Source organism: Poeciliopsis prolifica, unplaced genomic scaffold (assembly GCF_027474105.1).
Source record: "Poeciliopsis prolifica strain line A6 unplaced genomic scaffold, Auburn_PproV2 SCAFFOLD003, whole genome shotgun sequence".
In the NCBI taxonomy this organism is placed as follows: Eukaryota; Metazoa; Chordata; class Actinopteri; order Cyprinodontiformes; family Poeciliidae; genus Poeciliopsis; species Poeciliopsis prolifica.
This window is the reverse complement of record NW_026562378.1, coordinates 19256695-19282959: the sequence shown is the minus strand read 5'-3', so window position 1 is coordinate 19282959 and position 26265 is coordinate 19256695. Positions and strand designations below refer to the sequence as shown.

Here is a 26265-nt window from a genome sequence, read left to right as displayed (position 1 = left end):
TGGTTAACTTGACTGCCAAACCAAACAGGTCATAAAAATAAAATAAACCTTTACTTCACCAGCATTCACAGTGGGACTTTTGAGCAGATGGGGCACTCAGTTTCCATTCTAGTTAAATAAAATGAAAAGAGTTTCTAAAAAGTTGACCAGTAAACAGAATGAAAATCCAAACAGTTACCAGCAAAAGATATTATCCCTTTCCTGTGATCTGGATTATATTGCAGATGGAGCGTCTAGTCTTAAACCTTTGTGTTTAGAGGACACGCCACAAATCATCACTTGATCACAAATAGTTTTGCTCTGCTGCCCATGTCACTGTACTGTTCATGTTCCTGGAATGTGAATAAGAGTCCTTGGACTGCAAAGCCTCCTATCCAAATCCTCCTGAGTAACAATGCAAGCTGCAAGGAGATAATTAATTTATTTTCTATTTTCGTTTTTTGCCAAATCTGATTATATTGAGGCAAAGCTGACTCAAAAACAAGTGCTGTTTGGAGAAATCTCCTTTAGCCATTCCAACAGTTATTTTCCTCTCTTTTCGACATCAATAACTATTCAGCTGAATGCAACATCTAATATCACTCAGTGGGAACATCAATAATTGAGTGAGAAAGCTGGCAATAACACCTTTTTACAATTAATGCCTTTTGTTCAATAAAATAAAAGCGGAAATTGTTTTGATGGTTATTTTTAAGTAGCTGGACCACAGGAAGCACAGTGGGAAGTATTTTTTAAAAACTCCAAAAAGTAAGATTTATGGCTAACGCATCAATTCCTATCGAGCAGAATAGTAATTATTTACATCAGCACAGTTATTGCTCATTATAAAAAAAAGTTAAACAAATTAAAGGAAGCATAATTTTCCTTTCTACATAATTTTGATTAAGTAATTATTAATCCCTCTTCTTAGGAACATTATCCAGGCTGTGGCAGGTTATTTGACTCATTTTGATAAGATGAGTGTGTTGTTACAGGGCTCGGAAGAAGATGAGCAGAAGCTGATAAAGTCCACCTCCCTGTTAGAGAGCCAACACCACCACCTGCTGCACTGTCTGGAGAAAACTACAGTGAGAACGCCTCTCTGTTTTACTTTAAACTCTCACTCAAGTGTTTATTCACACCTTGTTCAGTAACAAGTCGTTAAATAATTAAGCTGAAAGTACATATTTATGATTTAAAAAAATAGAAGGCATACAGTTCAGCTGCACTGCAGAGTTTTCTCACTGTGACACGCGATGAACAGTTTTTGTTCATGTAATGGTACTTTGTTGGAAGTGTTGACATTGACTGACGCTGCGAGCGTTGATCTAAAAAAAAACTTGAGGGAGTTTTGCTGCTGTTAGATATGTCTATCACTTTGACAGTACAGTTAACCCACTCACTGAATCTGAGTGTCGAAGTCAGTCAGAAGCAGAAAACAAAGTGTTGGCAGAAATACTTCAAAATGTTTATATGTCAGTTTTGACAGTGAACATGTGATACAGCGAGGCTGTCGGAAAAGAAAGTGGTAGGAACTTATGCTGTGCAGGAAGAAATGTGTGTAATATGCATGTTATCAGTGGTTACTGAGGGGAAAGAATAGAAAACCAACAAAGTTTTTTAATTCAGAATTTCTTTAGCTGGGGAAGCCGCATAAAATGTTCTGCAACATACATATTGTGAGAGCAGAGGTAGTCAGGAGTCCTCCATCAATTAAATCTGGAGTAAGTGACAGAAATGAACTGGAAGAGGCCAGTATCAATCTGTCATAGGTCTCTTATGCTAAAATTTAGCATCTGTTAAGTAATAGTTATCACTGAAAATGTGGTTTACTTTCGCAAACCACATTTTAAAACAATAAACAATGACGTAAAAAAATATTTTCCCCCTTAGAAATGTTTTCTGTTTTTGCCATTTTAATGCTTCTTATCAATAAGCACATTCTAATATCCAACAACTGCCCATGTACATAGAAAATGCAGTACTGAATTTACAATTGTACTTATTAACTTTAATAGTTTCCCCAAACCAGCCTGCTGTGAATATAATGCCACTCTCGTTACATCATAAATTAATTATCATTATTCATGCTCAAAGTGTGGCTGAATTAAAATAGTTCTGCAGCCATAATCCAGTGCAAAATATTGCAGGTGTGCTGACCAAGAGTGACACAAACAAAAACAGAAGAAATCTGTAAGGGGGCAAACACTTTTTACACTTTATGTTAAAGAGCCAAAATAATAAGCTAACAAACATTTCAGAGAGTCATTCTAAAAGTTTCCATTTGAAAATAAACTACATATGACATTGTGCTCTGTTTTGTTTTTTTTCAGGCCCATGAGTTTGTTGATGAGCAGGTGTATGAGCAGAACTGCTTGGAAACAGCACTACAGACCTATCCATCACACAGTCCCTCAATAGCCAGCCACGACAGTCCTGCGGTGACCTGCTGCGGCGCTACTGGAAAAAAAAATACTCCACTGCCCAATGCCAACCTGCCCCTTGCGAACCCAGTCCCATCACACCGGGGCCCGCTGCAGGAGCTCAGTGCTCTTCACATACAGAGTGCTGACCCACTGTCACACACAAGCAGGTGAAATTGAGCAGAACAAGCTTGAAAGTGTCAGCCGGGTTTTAGGTCTGAGGATGTTGAGTCAACTGTGTTACTTCTGGTAACTGGGCATGAAGACCTCACTTTCATAAGTGTGAGGGGGAGGGGAGTTCACTTCATTAAAAGTCTATTTTATGCAACAACATTAATTGGTCATAATAATTTATTGGAAATTTGCATAGGTCAGACATATTGCAAAGAGATGATAAATTGCAAACATTGGTAAGAGACTTTTTAAATATTTGAAAATCTGTAATTTATTAATATTGGAGATGTAACAGAACTTATGTGTCAGTGTCAACATTTATTTTGTGCCTTTAATTTTCCAGAAGAGGTTCAGAGTGCCATTAATTTTATAAACAGGATTTATTTTGAACATAAATGCATATTTGGGTAGATGAAAGAATGAATATTAGGTCGTTACTCCAAAAAAATAAGCGAAGGGTTGAAATTACAAAACAATCCACTGGAGGACACTGTTTAGCTGCTTATAATTCAACCTTACTAAAGTTCTTGAGGTGGATTCAGACATTTTTCTGTCTTTCATAGCCTGTCATTTATTTTATGTGTATAACTTTTTGTGTCATATTTATGGCTGCTCTAAGTTAAATCTCTTTTTTGTTGAAAAATAAGTTTTTAATCTCAATGATGTTTTATGCTGTTTTCATGAAGGTTAAATAATATATATTTTTAAGAAAATCCCGCCTCTCATATTAGGAGAACATTCTATTTTCTATTTTTCTATTTTCAAGGTGCTGTTGTTTCCACATGCTTTAGAATTAGTTTGGATGGAAAAACCACTTGATAAGATAAATTCAACAAGCACTTGAAAATTTTACATATGTATTATACAACTATCTATACCAAGTTTATGTGAGTTTTTAGATTTTTTTATTTATCAAACACATTACATTTAAAGTTTAATAAAAATCAAAACTTTAACTCTTTAACTGAACTCTGTAACAGTTACTCATGGTCTCGTTTTCCTTTTTCTCTAAAAGCCGCTCAAACCTCAATCTGAGAACTGATGAGAGCAAAAGGATCAACTGCAAAAGCGGCCGCATCACCACGGCCATCATCAGCCTCCCTACGCCTCCCGCTTTGGCCCCTGATGCCGACGGCCTCCACGGGCCTCCGCAGAGAAGGCCGCCGCCACCTCTGGGTCACCTGGCGGCTCCCAGCATCCAGACCACAACAAGCTCTGCTGGTACCAACATCGTCAAAGTCTCAGCCTTGTGATTCCCAGCCAGGCTGATGTCACTCAGCAGGAGGCAGAGAAGAGACAGAGGAGGTAATAAAACAGCTGTTGTTGAATGCACTGTGTCCCCTGCTCACAGGGACGGCGATCAAAGAGCTGTGCTCCAGAACTGAGGAGAAATCACTCGTTGACTTGAGAAATTTGAACTGAGAATGTCGCACTTGTCATTTTGTGTATGTACTGTAGATACGGAGAGACTTGCCGCATTTCTAATAGTTTCTTAAAACAGATGTCTTACCGGTGGAAAAAAAAAAAAAAAAAGGAAACAAAAGATGTGCAGTTAGAGCCTCGGCACAGGCTGACACAAGCTAAGTTTAAAATGAAATCATCACAATGATATTTGCTGACTTTAAATATTAAAGACAGATAAAGATGTTGATTGTGTTTATTGTAATTTTATTGCTCTTGTTTGTGCTTTGTGTTGTTGGTCTCAAAAATGTATTAGAAGTTTTCTTTATTCTTTCAATTGACATTCCCCATGGTTGCTGACTGTTTTAGTTGCCTTGGATTGGACTCTAAATTTTTGAAACTCAAGGAAATGTCTAAGAAATTGTTACAGTGTCCATTGATGGAGAAAAAAACTGTTCATCCCTTAACCAACTTCCTCTATTTTTTATTTTAAACAAATTTTACTCATGATAACGTAAGTATCATGTATCGTGAGTAAATATGAAAAGTCTATTTGCTGTTAGTTTCAGCCTTGGCAGCAACAACTGCTATGAAGCTTTGAGTCTTTCACATCGCTGTGGAGAAACTTCAAGAAATTCAATTGGATTTAAGTTTGGATTTTGACTGGCCCACACAAAAGCTTTTATTTTGTTGGGATTTTTTGAATAATCCAGCTCCAGAGTGATATTGAGGTTAAGGCTGCATAATTTTCTGAAAGAAAACATCTCTTTTACATCCATTACAGTCAGTCAGTGAGGTCTTGAAGTGTCACAGAAGAAACTGAAGAAATCCATAAAAGGGACAATACCTTCCCTCAACAGCATAGCTCTTTTTGATGAAAGTTTTATATATTTTTAAGAAAAGGATTGAGGTGGATATTGGGCATAAACATTTTAAAGTTTTATAATCCTGTGGTTGCAATTAGACATTCAAGTAAACACTGTAGTTACAAAATAACTGATGATGTATGAAGTTTTGAAAGAGAAGCACCTTTATGTGATTTATACCCTGATATAAGTATATCAAATTCAGATTACAGATTTATTAATATCATCCAACTTAAATAAAAAAAAACTATTTCTAAAATATTTAAAATAAAATTATGGACATTAAAAGGTTCATCATTACTTCTGTAGGATTTCTTTTCAGTACCTTACAACAAGCAAGTTTATGTCATAAACCGACAAGAACATCCACCAAAAACATTCAGACTCTTTTTTATTATTTCATTTTTGCAGTGACACAAAGGATGCATTTTATGATTTCAGCATTTCTTTCGCTACATGTTTCTCTAATGTGCTAAAAACTTGAGAAGCTCTTAAGTTTGAGGACTAAGAACAGAGTAGCTGTTCAGTTCTCTCTCTCATGCTGGATGTCTAATTCTGGACAAAGTCATGACTATTAATGAAGATTTCTAGACTAATTAATGCTTAGATTTTATTTCACATTGATGGCTTTTTGCTATCGAGCCATTTAAATTCTAGGCTTTGTGCTCCATCATGCAGAGATCACCAAAATGTGCCTGGGCTGGAGGAGGGATTAGTCATGGAGGACATTTTAATAATTCTCTTTATTCATGACAGTACTTTCAGGAGGTTTGAAAGAAAATCCACTTCCCTGAATGCCAAGCACCCACATGAATGGATCGTCAAGATGCTTCCATGTCGGCACAATACAATAATTGTGGTGGCTTTCATTGAGCTTACAAGTTTCCCAAATAATTTGTAACAGTACTAGGTACTACTGTGTAAAGATCCACTTACCCCCACTTGCTGATGGTGGCGGCACGTTTTTGTAGCACGCCTCCAAAGACGAGATGGTCCTGGTGCTTTTGGACACTCATGAATGTCCTGAAGTCTTCTTATTTACTAGTGCACTTCTCACACTACAGTTTCAGAAAACATTTATTTCAATTATTCCTACATGTAGCAATATTTTCAGGCAGAGGAATGAAGGAACATGCCGTTTGTTGGAGGTAACGGTAATGCAGTAAGACAATGGTTTCAATCACTCATCTTCCCCTCTTCTGTCGCAATCATGCTATTGATTAGACTGATCAGAGAACTATAGCTCTTTCATAAGTTTACACATGCTCACAAGATGACTGTTCATCACGAAAGCTGAACATTTGTGTCACTGCAAGAACTTTTTACCATGCAAAACTATAACATGAATGTTTATGTTAAAGTCTGATGTGTTATTTTCTGGTCTACGTAAGGATTTTTTTCCCCTTCTACCACAGCTGAAGAGCTAAAAGATTGAACATGAAATGAACTGGGAAAGAGGAGACTCAAGTTAAAATTCAATCCTTGCCTTCACCTAGTTGTTGTTAATAAGAAATTCTCCAAGTGCAGCAGGTTAAAGATATCAATGCTGGTTATACTGCAAAAAGCCAATAAATAACTCTGGAGGATGGAGAATTTGTTTTAACAATATCAAACATATAAAGACACTGATTTATAATCTGAAGGATGACAAGAGAAATAATACAACACAGGAAGAAAATGATAGAAAATTCCTGGATTGTTCCATATCAACATGCTGCATAATGATGATCATTTGAGCTTTTGTTAAAGCTAATTTGTGAATATTTGCCAACTGTGATGCAGTTGTTTCAAAAAGTGTGTTAATTCACTTTCAAGTTTGCTTGGTTTGCAGTAGAAAATGCTGTTTGAATTATTTAATGTATCAAATCAATCATGAAGTAAAAGTGTTTTTGTAGTGTTGGTGTATTTTATGTTAATTTTCTGTGTTCTGCCACATCATAGATGAAATTTGTGCCAAAATTGACCACTTTCCTACCTTCTGTACAAAAGAAAAAAAAACAAAGCTAAGTTCTTCTGCCACTTTGAACAACATTAAAAGTCTTTTAAATATGTTTTTTCTTGACATTGTTAATGTTTAAAATATTAAGTGTCAGTTGAGTCATGACATTTATAAAAGATCACAAGTGGAACAAAATCTTCATATTAAGGCTTTTTGTAACATCTTGCATCACTTTCAAGAGTTTAAGGGGAGAGTGTCATCCTCATGTTAAAGTGACTAATAATATTTATCCTTCTCTGATAAGTTAACCTTTAAACGCATCATTTGGTCACTTTTTAAAAGTCTTGGCACTCCTGTTTGTGTTTTTCTTATATTTTTTTCTTTCAAACTTAACTTTTCTGTCCTTTTGTTGTGTATACAAGATTGTGTCTGCTTGTTTGTTTGTTTGTTATAACAGCTTTGAAGTGCCAGAGAAAAATTAAAATCTGTCACAGAAATCAAACCTTAATTTCCTTCACCTGTCACATTCTTTCAGCTTGATATAGTGGAATTATATTTTTCACTGTCTTTTATGACTAAAGTTGATTATGATTCTCATAATCTATTCTAGAAGAGATCCTGTTCGAATTTCTTTGTCATCAGCTCTATCAACATGTAAAATAAACAGGATAGGGGGAAAAAAAATTCCTTTCACTTTTACTACAACTGTTGATTGCGATAATTTCTTTGTGTTTAATTTTATTTTTTAAATGTAAGTTTTGAAGAGGGAGGTCTCCAACTAAATCTGGTGTCTCTGGATAAATTGCACATGTTGTCCATAAAATGAAATGAGAAAATCTCAATTTATTCAAATTTATTGAGGAAATTCCTGTCTCAAACAAAGCTGGATGAGGACTTTAGTTTATTTGATAGCACTTTACACATCCTAAGCAGAGCTGAGGATGACTAACACTCTCCGGAAACAGAGCAGATGAACTTACAAACAGAAGAAAAAATGCAACTGCAGTAACTCATACCTGGTGATATGATGCACCCGGTCTGAGACACGTTATGTTTCAGAAACTCTTTCATGTGTGGAACCAGGTGGACTGAAAATGCGCTTTCTCAACCACACGTGTGATTCCGATGATCTCTTTGCAGCCTGAACCCTGTTATTAGTGGCTGTCTGGCAGAAATCATCACACGCAGGAGGAGATGACTCAAACACAGAGTTAGGTCAGCCGAGAGCCAAACACGCAAATGACAGGCTGCTTTAAACAAATCAGTTTTATTACCAAGGAGAAGCAGCTCAAAGAGCAAGTCAGATAGTCAGATAGAGAAAACATTGTCTTCTGTCTTAGTCATTTGGTGTATAATCTGTCATTATATACACATATATGCACACAAAAATAAGATTGGAAAAAATATGGAATGTAATTTGTTTTGATCTTTATGTGTTTCATGTTGAATAGTCTAAATATGTTTGCTTTATTATTTGTCTGTTCTGTCTCGAGTTATATTAAAATTTTTTCAAGATAAAATTATAAAACTATTTGTTTCCCAGCAAACATCTGTCCTTTGACATAATTGTTGGAAAATTACACTTCTATAAGGGTTATAAGAGGGACAGACATGTAACCAGCTTTAAAGATTGGATATAAAATTAGTAAGTTTATGCTAAGAAATGCTCATTGTTAGCTCTGCAGTGAGTAGAATTAACCTTTAGATGGCAGCACAGTAATAGCTTTGGTAGAAAGAACCATTAATATTGTTGACATTGATATTGTTGACTGATGGGAGTTAACAACTAAAACCTGATTCCACAAAATCAAATCTGAAAACTTTGCAATTGCTATTTTGAAATTCAGAAGAGTATATGACAAGGAAATAATCAATCAGAAGGAATTCTGGGGATTACTAAATAACAAAAAACAGAGTTACACACATCTTTTTTCAAAACATTACCAGACAAACTTTATTTTCTTTTAACTTAAATTATGTATTACACAAATAATCACAATCACAAACTTTTTCACTACAATGTGACAGGCCTTTATGTGGGAAACATGTCTAAAAAAGCCGGTCAGCCCTCAAAGCTAAAAGATCTCAACCTTTTCTCTGTCTGATCTGTGAGCTCTATGCTGCAGTGTGGTTTTGTCCTTAGTACGATAAATCAATCATAACATCAAATTTACAGTGATTTAAAGGTAAAATGTGCAGTTTTGCTCTTCTTCTTTTACAAAACAATTGGTGAATTATATGTTAATGGAATAAGAACAAAAAGCCTGTCAGTTTGTCTGTTCTGTTGTGCATTTCTACCTTTGTTTACACCTGTCAGACATTACGTCATTACAGTTTTTGATACTCATGTCCAAAGTATGATCATACATCATCCTGTTCATAGAGGATACACTTTATCATAGCTTCTCTCTTTCTATTGTATAACTCTGTTTTTTTACATCAAATTTTTGAACAATTAAATTAAGAATCACTCATGATGAATCTCAAAATTAATGTCTCAAACTGAACAGCATGGAGTGATTTACTTTTGCTAAATGCATTACACTCAGAGCTGATACCAATCGCATTTATAGTGAAGAAACCAGTCACTACAGGTTTTAAATTCCTTTGTTAGTTTTGTTTAATGCCAAAATACACAGGATGTGGGTAGGTGTACAAAGGAGTAATCATGTCACCATCTCAGTGTTAAAGAAAACACCAAGCCTGACCTCAGTTTAATACCAGTCAGAACTATTTATTCAGAGTTTTATACTATAAACATTTGTGGTCTACAAGTTGTTAACCAAATTCAATCTGCAAATGGGAGAAAAGACCTTTGATAAACAAGAAATCAAAAATACTTCAGTTTTTTGTGTCATTCAACTGACAGACATTGAAAGTTTGATTACCTGAGGATCATTATAGTCCAAGACCTTTGTAAATAAACACTTATTAAATTTTGTTTCAACAACAGAGTTTATTTTTGACCCTTTAGTTCAGGGGAAAAGGGAAACTAGGTGTTTAGAGAAAAATTGTTATCTGAAATATGCTGTAAACATTGTTCATGTCTTTCTCTTGTAATGTTTCCTGAAGGAATTGGGTTCAAAGTTAGAATAAATAAAGTGGAAAAAATGCTTCCTGTTTCTGGAAGGCTGTGCTTTCCTGCAGCTTTGCAGTAAATAGGTTATGTGCTGATCACAATTCTAGTCACCTGCATAGATCACACCTCTTTCCTCTATAAGCTATTTTTATTTTTCTAGAAAGTTTGTTCTTTGTTTCTCCAGCTTTTATCTAAAAGGGTCACCATTTTGTTTAAACATTAGTGATATCTTTATTTATTTTTAATGTCCTAATAATTATTATTAGAACAGCCTTGTGGTAATAAAAAGTTGCTGACCACAAATAAAATGACATGGACACAGATTAATGCAGAGAAAGATGTCAGTTTTAAGACCTTTAAATGTTTCTGACAGTTGACAGGATCAAAATCAGTTATAGCTGTTGTATTTATTCCCCATCTGCTCAGCAGATTCAAGACGTCTGTATTGGTCAGTCCTGTGTTTAGCTGCATCCATCTTCCGACGAGATCTGACTATATTCTCCTTCTTTGCTAAAGAGTAGCATCCCCTGAGAATGATGCAACAACCACCATGTTTCACCACAAGGATGTTGTTTGGAGGGTGATGTGTTGACTTGAGTTTGTACCAAACACATTAAAAAGGAAGTTCAATACTGGTCTGATTTGGCCAGAGCACTTTCTTCCACATGCACAGACCCAGCCAATAAATTAGAATATGTTTGAAAAGCACATTTGTGTTGGGAACTTTGTCACTACGTGAAACACATTCTACCGATTAATTACAAAGAGATTGCTTGAAGGCATTTATTTTGTTAATTATGATCCTTTTCTAATTACAGTAAATGTAAATGTGACATTTAGAATATTATGTCAGACCCATAAAACCTGACTACAGTATATTCTGTATAAAAATTATTGTCGTCTGTTTTAAACTGTAAATTGAATTTCTCATGGCTTTCAGCCAACAATTGTTTTTCTCTTGCCATTTTTCCAAAGACAAGAAGAGATTCATAGAATCATTATTAAATTCACCCACCTGAGCTCTGAATCTCTGCTGCTCCTCCAGAGTTACCTCGGGTTTCAGATGAAAAGAGGGTTTTAATGTTGCATGGCAGTGTATTTTAACTGGTTGGATCATTTAGGCATTTTTCCCTCTCAGTATTTTTCAGGGTAAACCGGACAGGCCGGTTTATTAAACATCTGTTTAATAAGGAAGAATTAATATGCTGCCAATGCAATCTTTTCAGCTGACTGGGTGAAGATAAACATCTTCCAGACTGCTTGTCCTGCATATACAATTCTTTCTTCCCCGCCAATAAAATCTCAAATCCAAGCTCGTGAAACAAAAGCTCGAGGATCAGGTGTTTCCCTTTAGAGTCTGCAGAGAAGGTGGCCAGGAAACTGTCCCTACAGCTCCTTTTATGACAGTTATTCTGGAGACTTCCTCCTTTAATTTCCTACACCATCAGAGTCAGCAGAATCTGTAAATCTATAATTACATAGCATATTTATATTTGATTAAAATATTTCCAGAGGTTTTGATTTTTCAACTTAAAGCTCCCTAAAATCTGTATAAGCCAGAGCGGATAAGTCTGCTCGCCAATGATAAATGATGGATTTCTGGTTCATCCTGGTTTGAATGAGATTCGCTCTGCTCTCAGAGGCTCTCTCATTGGAGGGAACTGGATGGGTAACGTAAGCGGCTGTCTTGAATGGTAAAATGTGAGAGGAGGAGGAGAAACAGAAACAGGAGATACACAGAGACTGGCAGAGGGAAACCATCAGCTTTACAGCGGGAGAGGGGGAACGGACCATCGCAGCCATAACACGGACGGACCTCATTATCATTTTTTGGAGTAAACACATTTTCGTCATCAGCGGCCATCGCGTCATTACGCACATTCCTCAGCAGGATTTGCGCATTTTTTAATTCCAGACAGTCCGCTGCTGATTTCAAATATCTCTGCACAGGGAAATAGCTCCTCAGACATGTTCGAGCTGGTGAAGCATTTTATCTGACACTTATAAATTAAAAATAACAAAAATAAGTCAAATGGAAGCGCAAAACTCCAAACCAGAATCCAGAAACATGGACGCGTGTCTGAGAAGACTCAAGCAGGAACTGGTAGGTTCTGGTTTATACACCTCTGGTGTTTATCTTTTATGTTTTTCACAACTGAGCTATTTTAACTTACATGTAATCAAAATGACGTGACAATTTAATCATTTGTCTTTGAACCATAATTTCAGATTAAATATTTTTGCCTTGTTTCCTGAAACAGTCCTGTATATCAAACTCTTATGCTTCTTTGGCTGTTGTTTTTATTTGATTTAGCGTGTGCACCTAATGCATGCAGGGTTAGTGAATGCATTAACCTGCATGCTTAAGGCATTGAGAACATCAGAGACATGTGCACACATCCCCGCTCATTGTCTGCACATCTGGGGCAGATGTTTCAAGCCCTAATGAGCTCAATGTTGCCCCTTCTTCCCTGTCAGCAGGAGTCGTTTTTACTCTGCAAGGGTTTATAAATTCTTGAATGTTTAAAATATGTTTCATGCTGTTTGCACATGTTGTAGTAAATGTGATTGATTTCCTGCGAGTTCAGAGGTGTGAGTGAAACTGGCACTCGTGTTGAGTTTCATCACAACCTCATGTCCTGATTTGAATTTATTGGACTCCATTATTCAATGTGTTAACATCTGTCCACTGGCGACCGGACATGTTTGATCTCAGCTCGAGTTTTGCTAACTCTTTCCTCTTTTTGATATGAAAATCTGTGAGGGGAACCCTTGCGTCCAGAATCATCTGGCAGGGATGTGCTGTGGAGTCAGATTCAAAGGAGCATTAACTGGCACAGATTTAATTTGGAATCCACTTCAAAGCAAAGACAGATTTTTTTCCTCTTTCTCCTCTTGGGTCGGCCACCAGCCTGCTGAAAATCCTTGGATGGCTGTGTGTGTTTCATTTCTTTTTTTTTAAGTTTAATCTTCTTTACTGGCAGCTCCAAATTAGTCCCACGTCTCTGAAGTGGCACTTGAGGTGGCATTGATGCCAGAATGACGTGTTGTGTCATTGCTGTCGCATCCCAGTTTGGTAACATTGTGGAAAAAAGTGTTGTGCCATGCAGAGTATCAAATGAGAAGAACAGAGAGCAGATGCCGGTTAAAAAACGAGGCAGTGTCCCCAGTAAGCAGACCATGTGGGGTGCAATCTGTTGTTCAGAAAGTAAAGGGTGTCCATGCCAGGTTTGGCAGTGTTTCCTCCACAGTGACTGGTATCCATCTAATACTCGAGAAGAAATCGATGCTCTGACTGCAAAATAGGCGTCAAAAAAATCTGATAACAGACTTAAAGCTCACGTGGATAGTGAATTATTGCACTGCATGACTGTTATGCAACATTAAAGCATTATACATTTACTTTACATATTTTGGCAAGTTATTGCAAATTCCTTGCCAGTTAAACCTCTATGTAAATATTCCCTGTTTACCTGAGAAGGTTAGGGACACATCTGATTAGGTGTGAAACTAGAAAGGAGTTTTTGATTTGGACAAAATTCACCACTAAATGACATGCCTCTCAACTTGATTACTTTCTGGTTCTTGCAAAACAGCTTCACTTGATTGCATTGCAATACTAGAGGATCATCTCTTATGCTGAGGAAACCAATGTAGTTTGTAAGGGGGTTTGATAATTTAAGGAAGCACCCTGTTAATCAGACTGAATGGTCATTTAGTTTCAGCTCATTACTGACTCTCCCTTTATACTTTCTTTTTAATGCAGAGAGGGGGAATGAGATGTTGTCAGCAGTAAGCAGCAGGGACATCCATCCTGGAAGACATTAAGTAGAATACAAGAACAAATTGCTTTTTTATTTTAAGCTGGAACTATTTACACAAAAACTTGTGTTCAGTTCATTTTTGTCCACATAACAACACAAAACCATACAGTTCAGGTGGAAATGTAATGTTAATTGATAAATGTTATATATACACGGAAACATATATTTTATTGAGTGACTGACTATGGAGGAATCCTCCTGTAGAGGCATATTGTGTGAAACTGAATGGGAATAGCAAAAGAGTGTGAACAAAAACATATCAAAGTTTAGTCAAGGTGTCAAACATACCAAAACATTGACGAATACCTTTTCAGATTAATGATACATGGCTGAACATTCATTTATTTTGAATATCAGTATGAGCTTTAGTTGTAAACAGATACAATTAATTTATTAATCATAAAATACTGTTATTAAAATCATTTTTGACTCTTTCTTAAGAACAAGAAGTGCATTGTGTTTCTAAACTTAGTTAATATTTATGTTTAATAAATTTGGCATAAACCAAAGCAGCTATTAATAAGCTTTTTTTTAATTATTATTATTATTGAGCAGGTCCACTGATCTACTCTGCCATGCTGTAAAGTCACTATAGTAAAGTCTGCAGTTTCAAATACCAGATTTAAATGTGGAAATGGCATTTAAAGTCCTGCTGAACCTCGTGAAACTCACAGCTTTAGCGACTTTAGATAAAAGCGCTTTAATGTTGTAAAGGGTCAGCAGTACCAGTCTGTGTAGGTCAGAGTCAGGTCATCCTCAGGCATCTGACCCTAACACCGACAGGGTTTACGGCTATTTTTTTTCTAACTTCTTGGCTCAATCAAGCTGCCAACAACCTTTTCTTACAAATCCATTTTCTAGTCAGGAATGTGTCGTCGTCTTTCTTCTTTCTTCTTGAGAAAAGTCTGTCAACATCACTTTGTTCTTTTAACTAGGCTCTTATTCACTGTGCAGACAGGAATGAAACCTTTTCAAACTCATGCATGAATCATGATTCTTAAAACAGACAAAGAGTCATTAAAAAAATAAAGCATAAGCTCTTCCTGCCTATTCAAAGATAAAAAATACAAACAGTGACAAATTTTTGACTCATGTTGTCTAAACATGGGGTTTATACCTGTCTAACAATGTTACTAAAGACACCAAAACACAGATCACAGCTTTCCACTATCAGCACTGCTGTGGTAGATTTATATTCATTATCATCTTTTTTCCTGTCATGCCTTAGGGGAATTTCTAAGCCAACTATCACTGAAATTCAACACCAAAGCCAGCAAACACAAAGTCGTTAATCTAAGAGAAGCGCCAGCAGAAACCTGTGGAACCTTCTGGAAAGTTTCACCTTTGCTACGTTTGGGCGTTGAATCAGAAAACATTTCACAAAGCAAGGTAGAGGTTTAACTCTAAGCCCGTTTGTTTTGTTCCTCCCTCGTGGCTCCTGTTCTGCCTTTCCTTCCCCTCGGCTAAAATTGGCCCAGCTCTCTGTGGCAGCTGTGAGGTTTGCCTGGGTGATCATTGTGTTTGAGACGGAGCCACAAGCCTGTAACAAAGCATGTTTATCACTGCGGGCCAGCGTACATAACCTGTTTTTTTTATGGCTCACAAACTTGAATGGCCATACCCAAGACGTGCCACAGTTCAGCTCTTTTTCTTGAAGGAGTTGAGAGCGTAATTATCCTGCTGCTGTGGCCACACAAGGTGCATAATTAAGTCCAGTTCGTCCTTCTTTCATGTCTTGTGGTTTCTGATGTCATTGAGGTTTAGTGCAGTATTCCTTGTACATGTTTGCATCACCATACTCTTAATACTGGCCTGCAGAAAATCTAAATTTTTTCATGATTACGTAAAGCAACTATAATTGGAGAAAAAGCAGTGAACGTGAAGAAATATTTGAAGCTTTGTGTCTGATTTGCAGTTAAAAGAAGCCCCTGTAATATCTCCATCGGCTTTGGTTCTTTTTTTTTTTGTCTTCGAAACTTCTGGGAATGTAGCAGCTGAACCTCCCTCCTGTTCTTAGGTCGTTAGTTTTGTCCACTTTTTGATACCATTGGGTTTAACTGAGATTTCATGCTGCAGGACAAAACAATAAATATGAATGGAAAGATCAACTGAATCAGTAAAGTCATGGAGTGACTAAAATATTTGTAATTAAAAATGATGTTTCAAGGTTTATAAAGAGAGTTTTAGACTTGTCTCACTCTAAGATGGTCCTTGTGCTAAAAAAATGTAAATTGTTCTATCGTTGTGTTTTTGACACAGATGATGACGGTCTAATAAATATTAGATTGGATTGTAAATCATCCCTTCTTGAAGTAGTATTTAGTTCAAAGGTGACCAGTTTTCATATTTTGAGTTTTAACCTACAGATAATCCAGTAAAGTCCAGATTAGTTAAAAAAAAATTAATCTTCAAAGTCACCAACTCCAGCTGCAGTAAACGGCACTTATTTTTTACAGTGCTATTACTGCACACAGCACAGCGAGATGCCTCCTTCCCACTGACTGCACATAAAAATGAGCCATAGAGAACTTGTAACTTTTTTTGGACTGCCTGTGATGCTCCCCTTAGGCCCAACACCATTTGCAGTGAACCATACTTTCCTTTACTGCTGCAAAATACTTTGTTGGTTAAAGTAGGAAGGCAAAGGCAAGACGATTATTCACTAATAAAGATCAATCACACTGAAAAGAGGTCTATTGAGGTCTATTGAGCAAAGATTTTACAGTAGCCGAACAAATGACATTTGATTTCTCACTGCCTTACTTTTCTACTCAGATTGCTCTGGCCTGAAATGTTTCACCTGTTCTATTCAGAGTGTTTGTTTTACACATGAAGATCTCTGCCGGCACACAAACTTCTGCCTCTACATCCAAAGTAAAACATTAACTTCTCTGAGCAATCACTCACAGCAAAATATGACAATGGTTGAAATGTTATAAAATAGTGTTTGCATTGAAACTCAAGTAGTTTAAAGGTGGCAGAATTCCCCTTTGGTCTTGGTCTCTGAGTTGTATTTTGCAAACATGGATTATTATTTTGAAAAAATCCCAACAATACTCTCTGGTTCAGTTAACATGCTAAATTCTATGCATCAAATCTTCTAAAAATATTTAACTGTTCCTCAACATCTTCAAAGAAGTATCACAAAGTAAAAGAAAATAACACATTTACAGGAATTTTTTCTTCATCTAATTTTAAAGGAGTGTTACAAAGGTATTTGCATAATGATACAAAATAACAAACATCAACTACTTTGTATATTTGTGAATATAATTTTTTGGCATGCTGGAATGGTTAGCACAAATTGAACAGCAGTAATAGCTTCCTAACATCTGGAAAAGTGAAGCTTTTCGTCCTGAAAGTCATCAGCAGTCACATCCATGCTCTTCAGAAAGTGCTTCTGTGATTTTGCACTCCTTTTGATGTGAGAGGGGGCTGAGAAATTTTACAGCCCACACACACACATCGCTGACGTCAACTGATGCGCCATCAAAGGTCCACGTAGGAACTGATGCTTCCAGTGAAGATTTGCAGCCAAGAAGACAACAGATAGAGTCCCACTGTGTCCCTGCTCCCCACATATTATCTGCCTAAGAAGATGATACGGATCCCAATCATCGCCAGCCTCCCACAGCAGCAGCATCACTTCTGCTGCTATAAACGAGTTCTCACAGGAAACGAGTCATTAAACCACCTCCCTGTTTCTCAGAACACCGTCACAGAGTCTAAGTGTTGGGTGGCAGGTTCTAGATGCAATTTTAGATTGGGTCTGAACTGATTTATTTGTTGTGACTTTCTAGCCTCCCCTTGGTTGCTTTGGTGCTATAGTTTCTACCCAGGTAGAAAGGAGGTATTCACTGCTTTAAAAAGCTACAGTTTAAAAATGCATCAGGATGAGCCTGTGTCCCAGTTACTGTGGATACATCCCCAGATAAACATTGAGTTGAGTTACATCAAGTCAACATAAATGTTTCTGGTTAGTTTTTAAAGGTTAAAACTGAACTTAAATTGAATATCAAATATGTAATTGATTACATTAGTGCAGGGCAAGATTAAATGATGCATAATCAGCACCTCCTAAGACAAAAGGAGGCTCTCCAGAAGGTTTGAAGAAGATTATATTTATGTTACACTTACAGAGCTTTTCAGATGTTCCACCTCTATAATTTTCTCTGTGATACTTGGCTGCAGCTACTATTTTTACACCAGGTAAATGAATGGATCAAACCGAATAACAGCTAAGGCTTCAGCTCTGTGTATGATTAGGCACCTGTTAGAAGGTGGGACGTTTTTGGCACCAATTTAATATCTTGCCCTCAAACCTGGTGTGCTTGAAGCAAGAAAAATGAGAAAGCATAAGAAATCTGACAAGAGTGAAGCTGGGATAAATAGATGACTCCAGAGCATTTTTAAAAGTAAAGTATCTATAAAAGTGGCCTAAGGAAGGAAAAAGTGTAGAAGCAGCAATACTAAGGCTCTTCGATGTATATGAAAATGTTGACTGGGTTTGAACTCCCCAGAGTTGTGCCAGACACTGGTTGAAATCATTTTGAAACTACAAGAAGTAGACATGTAAAATAAAAATACAAGTGATCTGTTCAAAACTAACTCCCAGCAAATATTCATGGATAAAAAAATACCATCTATTCCTAACAAAAATTTGTCATGACATCGTGGAAGAGACATTTATGTCCTATGTTCTGTTGCTCAAATGATTCATGCTTGTTTCTGTCCTGACTGATGCCCTTGAGGGCAGTTTCACCAGAGTCACGCTAAAAGCCTTCATCACCATAAAGGCATTCATTATGCTGAGCACAGTAATTTATTTTATTTCACTGAATGCTGTTCAGCTCTGCTCCTGTGCTTCATCATCATCATAACCTCAGGCCCGTCCACGGCCACAGAGACCTCCTCTGTATCCCGCAGTCAGGCAGTCCATTCCTGTTTATGACCCACACAGCCTTGCCATTCATTTTTTAATTTTGGTTGGATCTGGAGGGAGGGCTGAGAGCATTAAATACATGGTTGCTGGTCAGCGCCTTTCAAACATCAAAACCTATTTGGGGCTGATGACCTTGGCCTCTATTTACCCACCCTACAGCCAATAGCAGTCAACAGCAGAAAAAAGTCTCTATTATGAAGCCATAAACAAAAACTGATTCCACATCTGTATATTTTCATTCTGTTTTCCACTAACACTATATTGGTGAATTTTCATGCAGTCATTCTGGTTTAAAGAGAAAAGACAAAGTTAACTGAAATGAGACAAGTTTGAGCATGTTTGGAGCTCAGTATGTGAGGAAGAGTATTTCTTTATTTATACTTCCTGCATTCAAATCCAGGAATTTGATGCATTTATACACATATTCCAACTTCTGACCAAAAAACAATAAAGATTACACTGTTTTCTTGGATAAAATGTTTCAGAAGTTCTTAATAAGCTTTCATTCTGCACTAATTTGACTCTGGCGGCCTTTGTCCTTAAACACTGAAGCATTCTGCTCTTGATTGGCAATTATGTGCGCTTGGTCGACTCCACTGCAGCCAGAAGAAAAACGTGGGGGTTGACTGGCTTGACTGGGTTTCTAAAAAGAGATCTCATTGAAATATATGCTGGATGGATTAAAACACTAACATACTTGGAGGCTTAAGCACATAAAGAATTCTTAGCTAAACTTTGCAAGACTGTCTTAATGATGCAGGCATTTCTGGGTGAGATTTCCTGCAGCCCAATTTCATTCCACTTCTCTTATTTAATAAGCTTTGACAGATTTCTGTGTCTTTTTCTACTACAGCAACTTCTGTAGGTTGTGTCAGGTCTTCTATGTCTTGTTCCTAATAGGCCCCTTAGCTGATTCACACATTGTAATCACAAGGGCTTCTGAAAATGTCTGTGACATTCATGCTAAAACTAGAAACTGCTGCAGGATATTATTCTAAAGTTGCCTTTTTAGCCTCTTGAACAAATATCAGAATGCAGGTTGAAAAGTCTGACATATTTGGGCCAGAAAGTTCAGCTCTGAAATGGCAGCAGAGGAGGGCCGAGAGTTAGTCAGCATAATGGGGCTTAGTTTCCTATTTGTTCCCCAGAGTTCAGCATGAATCATTAATATTCCCTGAGCTGCCAGTAAACAAAAGTTGAGATTTTGTAGGTAATGCTTGCGTTTTGGGGATAATGCTATGGCTGTATGGGAGTGTTCCAGATTGGACTTTTCAAACAGGTGAGGTTATTTTAAACTGCCTGAGAACAGTTGGCTTTTGAGGTAATATTTCCTAAACAGATTTAATAAATTGAAGTGGTTTCTCCCGGCAGCTCGGAGTTCAGTAATCCCTGCTCCCTGTATAAACTTTACTTTAGCCCCGTTTCTGCCCCGGATCCAACTGAACAGAGCTGTTTCTGTCATCTCGTGTTTCGTCTTGTTGATGTCTGATATGGAGTAAAGTAAACCATGATAATCTGCTGATTCTCTGCCTCTCCAAGGATACAGACAATTACAGCAAATGAAGTCAGCCATATGTAGAAGGCATAGAGACAGGAGACAGCTTGATTGTGCTAATTACATATACCTTTACTGCCTAATTCAGAGAGCCAGCAGGAAGCTGGGAGGCTTTTATTCCCAGCATGTGCATTAATGGCCTTATTATCTGATCTTCGAGGTGTTTCATGCACCCACTCATGTGGCATATGCCAGAGGGCAGGCAGAGTGTTTAAACCAGATCTTTACATTGTTTAAGTGTCAAGCTGAGGTTAAATAACAAGAAGATTTACATGCTTATTACAGCTTTTAAAATGAACACAACAATGATTATAATGATAGTAATTTTTCTAACTTTTCTGGTACAGACATCTTTTCTCTTTTTCACAAAGCTATTTTAAATTGATAATATTCATAGTTAATAAACAATAAACTCAGTTGCAGTCAACTTGCTGGTAAAATTAGTAAAATGTGTGGCAGCATTTTTTTTAACCCAGAAGAATAAACACAAATTAGTCGTGAGAAAACTGGAAATCTTTGCTCTGTTTGGAAAAGTGAAATGAAATGTCTATATTTTTTAAATCTAACTTCATACTGTTAATGATGTCATTTTGCAAGACGAATGTAAGATTATAAATCTACAGTTAGAAAACTAACTAACTTATGGGTGAGGCAACTTTATGACAGTTCTTTTTTTTTTTTTTTACCTTTTTTAAGTTATTTTCTCATTTTCCTAAGAAATTTGAAGCTATATCACCATCCGCCTCTCACTCTCTCCATGTCCTTAAGGTTTTTCTCTTTCTTTCCACTCTGTCTATAGCAGTCTGGTGTTGTTCCCATATTACCATATTACCCCCCTACTACATCCCCTGGTGTTCTTATGATGTCATCCATAATTGAATCCATCAACAGTTTTCCCTTGAACATCCAAACATATGGTGAGGTATCCTTTCCCATCAGCCCCACCTCTCTCTGTTGCTGATCACCCAACTGACTCTCACCACCCCTCTCACTTGCTGTCGCTCTTCCACCCTATCTCATTGTCCATCCATTTCTGCCTGACTGATCACCACCTCCATCACCCTCTGAGTGGGGATTATAGTCTAGACGGGCAGAGCTGATTGGCTGTGAAGCCCAACGGTGTCTCTGTTTTGGATGGGGATGACTATATAGGGGGGCAGACTGATCAGTTTGAATGGTGAGCAACACTGACTGACTGACAGAGGTGTAGTTTGACAGGGCTGTCCGTATCTTCTGTTTAGTGAGGTAAGGTGGGGTTTTTTGTGTTTTTCTAAGCTTAAGTGTAGAATTTGTTCAGCTACTTGCATTCACAATAGCTATTTACCTCAGGTATCTGTCAGTTATAGTAATTACTTTGGCAGTTTGGTTGACGTGGATGACAGTTTGTAGGCATGCTTCACAAGTTTCACATTAACTTTTCCCACATAGTTTGGCATGTTGTTGCAATTCTTTGCATGCTTACCTTCTTCTTCCCACCAACTTTTTTATTATTTTTAATAAGTGGGGCATGACTACCTGCAGGCTGAGTCATCATCAAGTTGCTACTTTCTGCAGTGCATGCATGTTCACAATGTTAAGATAAACCTGTTGTGTCAACAGTTTAAGGGAAATTCTAACTCTCCGAGGAAGTTTGTAGAATCTCATCCTTGCAAGTTAAGACACCGGTCAGAGTGTTGCCTTTGGGCTTTTTCATCTGCCTTCAGGAGAAGACAGTTAGTCTAAGTCACATGGCAGAAGCTCATGAGAGCAGAATAAAAGTATATTATTAGTGCTGGAGTAGAGGGAACAAAGGTGGCTCAAATTAGCAAGTGAATATGTGGTAAAACAGATGGAAGGAGAGAAAAAGAAAATGAAGATAAAGAAACTGAGGAAAATCAAAGACACTGCTGCGTTTTGCAGCTGTCACTGGTTGGGTCCTCTCATACTGAGGCCATATGGGATATTGTCATCCAAAACTGGGTCACATGACCACACATTTTAACTGGAAATGAGGAGGACTGAGTTGATCTGGTGGTTTCAAAATATTGTTCTCTTTGTATTTAATGAGTATGTTTATAATGTCTAACAATTTGTTTTAATATTTATTGATTAAATATCTTTTTGAATGTATTTTTTTCTTACCTCTGTGTTTTTACTTTGTAAGATTGTTAAAATATTTACATGACTTGAATCCTATGCCAAGGCTCTGTAACTACTAAAAGTTGAAGTTAAGTCTTTTCTGATTTTAACATCTCAAAATTGTTTCTTCTTTGCTCTCTTCTTGCAGCTGTCTATGAGAGAAGCTGGAGATGGCCTCCACGCTCAGATGAATTCAATGATGGGAGCTCTTCAAGAACTCAAGCTCCTTCAGGTCCAGACAGCACTGGAAAGCCTAGACATTTCAGGACGCCCGATTAACCGGGGAATCCCACATCCTGCTTCAACTACCACTCAGCTATTAGCTCCATCAGCTTTAGGTCTAAGTGAAAAGCACGAGTCTGTCCAAGGACCAACCATGCCAGAGGAACCCAGCACCAGTCCAGTGCCAAGTCTGAGGCTGTCCTTGGACAGTAGAAACTCCTTAAGTAGGGATGATCAGACCTCATCAAGAAACAGAAGCAGCATAGGACTCTTCTCTTCTTCAGCTTCCAGTCTGGAGAGTGAGAGTGAGAGTGAAAGTCAAAGAAGTGGTACAAGTACAAGAAGTGAAAACAACATTGAGTCAATACCCAAAAGGTGGTCTGGCTACACTGCCCCTCAGGTAGACTTTTACGGACCAATGGTGGGAAACCCACCACCAGAGCTATACCCTCATTCCCAGGCTCCTCGTCATGCTCAGGTGGTGGATCTGCCTGGGATCCTGTACAGTCTCTCCAAAGAGGGACCTTCTTTGGACAGCGACTACTCCCAGGACAGCGCAGACGATGCCAGTGACTGGACATCATCGCTCATGAGCCGCAGCCGCAACCGTCAGCCCCTGGTGCTGGGCGACAATGTATTTGCAGACCTTGTAGGCAACTGGCTTGACCTGCCTGAGGTGGAGAGAGAGGATGGAGAACAAGAAACAAGGAGGAAGAAAAGAGAGGAAAGGACAACAGAAGGAGGGGAGGATAGACCCGACACACCAGCCCACCCTCTTCGCCTCAGCCGCTCGCAGGAAATCTGCAAGAAGTTCTCGCTTACCACAAACATCTTCAAGAAGTTCCTGCGCAGCGTTCGGCCCGACAGGGACAAACTCCTCAAAGAGAGGCCTGGCTGGATGGCTCCAGAGCTGTCTGAGGGTGATCTTTTCAAAAGGCCTAAGAAAGTGGCTCCTAAGGCATCAAAAGGCAGCTTTTATCTGCCCTTCTGGGCAAACGGACAGCAGGGCAAAGGCAGGCCATGTCCGCATCTAGCCGAAGCCGAAAGAAAACAGTACCAGCCCTTCCCTCAGTTCTACCAGCAACCATTCCCAGGAATTTATCTAGACAGGAGGCAGCCAGAGATGGGTCTGGAGAAAAGGCAACCCTTGTTTGACTATAACACAGCTGTGTGGGTCTAACAGTGGGTCTCGAGCCAAAAGGCTGCCAATGTTGCCAGACTGACTAGGAGACAGGTGCTGGGGGTACGAGCAGCTCTGATGGAAGGAGTGAATGGACGGCTGAATAAGAGGCTGGGGTACAATTACATCTTTCAGAAATTATCTGGTACACTTCCAACCCCTCCAGCACATGTTCCTCTTGCAACTCAGAGATTATCAGGTCCAACAGTGAGTCTCGAACATTTTGTATGACAATCTGAGAACCTTGTGTTCTGTGAGTGACTGAAAATGTGCTGCAGTGTGTCTGAGTCTTTTTTCAGGATTTATGCTCAAGTTTTGTATTTTTCAGATGTCTTCACACACGTGCTCACGGATTGTCTGGTTGTCCCAGAAGATGGTACTTTTGCCATTAACATCCTTCTCAGAAGGTCACCAGAAACTTTATAAAAGCTACAACTGACATTTTTTCATTGTTACACTCTCAGACATGACTCACATTACTTCTCTGCATCTTTATATAGCGACCACCAGGAGTCAAATTGCATTGTTACAGTTTCCATATGTGAAGCTGTTCACAGCTTCAACTGAATGCACTGCCACTAAAAAGTCCTGAGCTTCCTTTTGTTTCCAAAAAGGCTTTGGAAAGTCAGGTTTAACTGGACCAGCCTCGTTCACTCTGCTCAGGAATTAAAAACTGAAAAAATACAAATAGACACTGCCACACTTCAATCAGTCTCAAATATAAGTGAGTGACAAATATACAAATATAACAAGTAAACTTATTTAGTAGATCCTTGGATCTACTTTTGCTCAGACAGACAAGTATGATGCATTGTTCAATTTAAAGCCTGCACTAAATGAAAGCTGTTGAGCTTGATTTCATAATGGACAAAATCACTTTTCTTTTCAGTTTTGCTGACAGCGTTGCTTCACAGTAAGGGGGAGGAGGCAAAAGATGGCACAGCCAATTGTGAACACTGACTAACCGGCGGCCATCTGGTACCTGGTCATTATTAAAAGCATGTCTGTAGCTTGAAAAAGTTGCAGAACAAGCTTGTTTAATCCCAAAGCTTTATGAATGATTGGGATTAAATGGTGGTGTTGCATACATGCCGAACTGTAACAGAGCTGAAATAATAGATGGTTGGAAAAATTGACCAGCAGTCATTAAAGCGAGTTGAGGTTAATCCCCCTGGTGTATAGATATTTGTACATAGCTGTCACCAAACAAACAGCAGCAATAAGAAGCACTTACTGTAATATGTCATTGCATGATTTTCATTATTCTGTGCTGATATGAATATTTAAAATACGGTCACAACATTGCATGTAAAGAATGCCACAATACTTGGATTTACAGATATTACTCTTCCTAAATAGTATCAACAGCTTTTTTCACAACCCCCCTCAGGATTACAGGCCACACTGCCCACTCTCACAACACTCTGCTGATAATGGAGGACCACTGTTATGCAAGGACAATCTCATGTTCTTTACTTATTGTAGAAGAAGAACATTTTATTTCTGTGTGTCTTAAATGGGGTAACAGACAAACCATTTCAGCCAGCAGGGATTAGGCCTCAGAGGTCTTTTGAGTGTCTTGGCCAGAAGATCCATATGGCGTATAGTCTCAGTATTCAGGTCAATACGTTCTGCTCATTCAGAGGGTCCAACACTCACACAGACACGTACAACTTCAGCTAAAACAAGACGCAGCAGTCTGAAATGTTAAATCACTCAGTTTGTCTTTGCAATTGGAACATTTATTTCTTCTTGGTAAAATGTTCTTCCATGTAATTTTTTTGTGATATTGTTGGTATTTTTCACCGGGGTTCTGCGAACCGTTTATAGTGTTTATGTGTCCTGTGTGCTGTAAATCTGTCACTGACTTTCATAAATTAAATCTGGTTTACAGAAATAAATGTTTCTCTGTGTTTTTACTTTTTTGCTTAGAGAGAATTACGACAGTACAACTTAAAAGTAACCTATGCTCTCATCTTAGATATTTTCAGCAATTTCACACGTTTACTACAAATACAACAAGATAAAAAAAATAGACTGTTGGTTTTTCCCATGTCTTTTAATATTATGACAATCAGGAAAGAAATTATATAAACTAACATTGTTTAATTACACGTTACAATTCCTTAAAGAAGCTAAGACATAATGGCTTTTTAAATGTCTTTTCAGTTTTGCAGTCAATCATTATTTTGTTATGCATGACTGGAGTTCAACAATGTTGTTCAGGTTTATGAAACATAACTGCCAGGTTTAGGTTGGGACAATACAATGGATGAGATCAACATTACATAATTTCACTGTAATAAAACTTTTACGTTTGAGATCAAATTTAATGCTGCAGTCAGTGCAAGGACAATTTATATCAAACACCTGTGATGCAGAAAAAAATTGTTTTCAAGACTAAGAAGAAAAATATTAAATAATACAGTAAATTTATTGTTTTCACACACAGTTTATATTTACAATTTTACAGTTTCTTGAAAAAGTATTGCCATGTATTTAGCTCAATCTTCTCGTAAACTCTGACAAACTTCTCTATCCCTCCTGACCAAAAGTATTTCCA

At 37.8% G+C, this 26265-nt stretch overlaps 2 protein-coding genes across 2 annotated transcripts in view; both read left to right on the top strand.

The window, feature by feature from the left end:
- Positions 1-4045, top strand: part of LOC129358544 (potassium voltage-gated channel subfamily D member 3-like) — a 74926-nt gene extending 70881 nt beyond the window's left edge. The window contains exons 5-7 of the mRNA XM_055027672.1: positions 975-1067; positions 2313-2572; positions 3592-4045. Coding sequence (XP_054883647.1) covers positions 975-1067; positions 2313-2572; positions 3592-3829 — 591 coding nt within the window. The 3' untranslated portion in view covers positions 3830-4045. The remainder of the gene's footprint in view (positions 1-974; positions 1068-2312; positions 2573-3591) is intronic.
- A 7522-nt stretch (positions 4046-11567) lies between these two features.
- Positions 11568-25588, top strand: inka2 (inka box actin regulator 2). Its single transcript, XM_055027524.1, has 2 exons — positions 11568-11965; positions 22449-25588. Exons 1-2 carry the CDS (start codon positions 11894-11896, stop codon positions 23700-23702), a joined length of 1326 nt encoding a protein of 441 aa, XP_054883499.1. The 5' UTR covers positions 11568-11893; the 3' UTR covers positions 23703-25588.
- Positions 25589-26265: the final 677 nt, after the last annotated feature.

Bases quoted from the DNA above. Each gene is read 5' to 3' on its own strand.
- inka2 (XM_055027524.1), top strand. From the start codon at position 11,894: ATGGAAGCGCAAAACTCCAAACCAGAATCCAGAAACATGGACGCGTGT. The intron at 11,966-22,448 runs GTAGGTTCTGGT...CTCTTCTTGCAG, and splicing joins GAAGACTCAAGCAGGAACTG to CTGTCTATGAGAGAAGCTGG.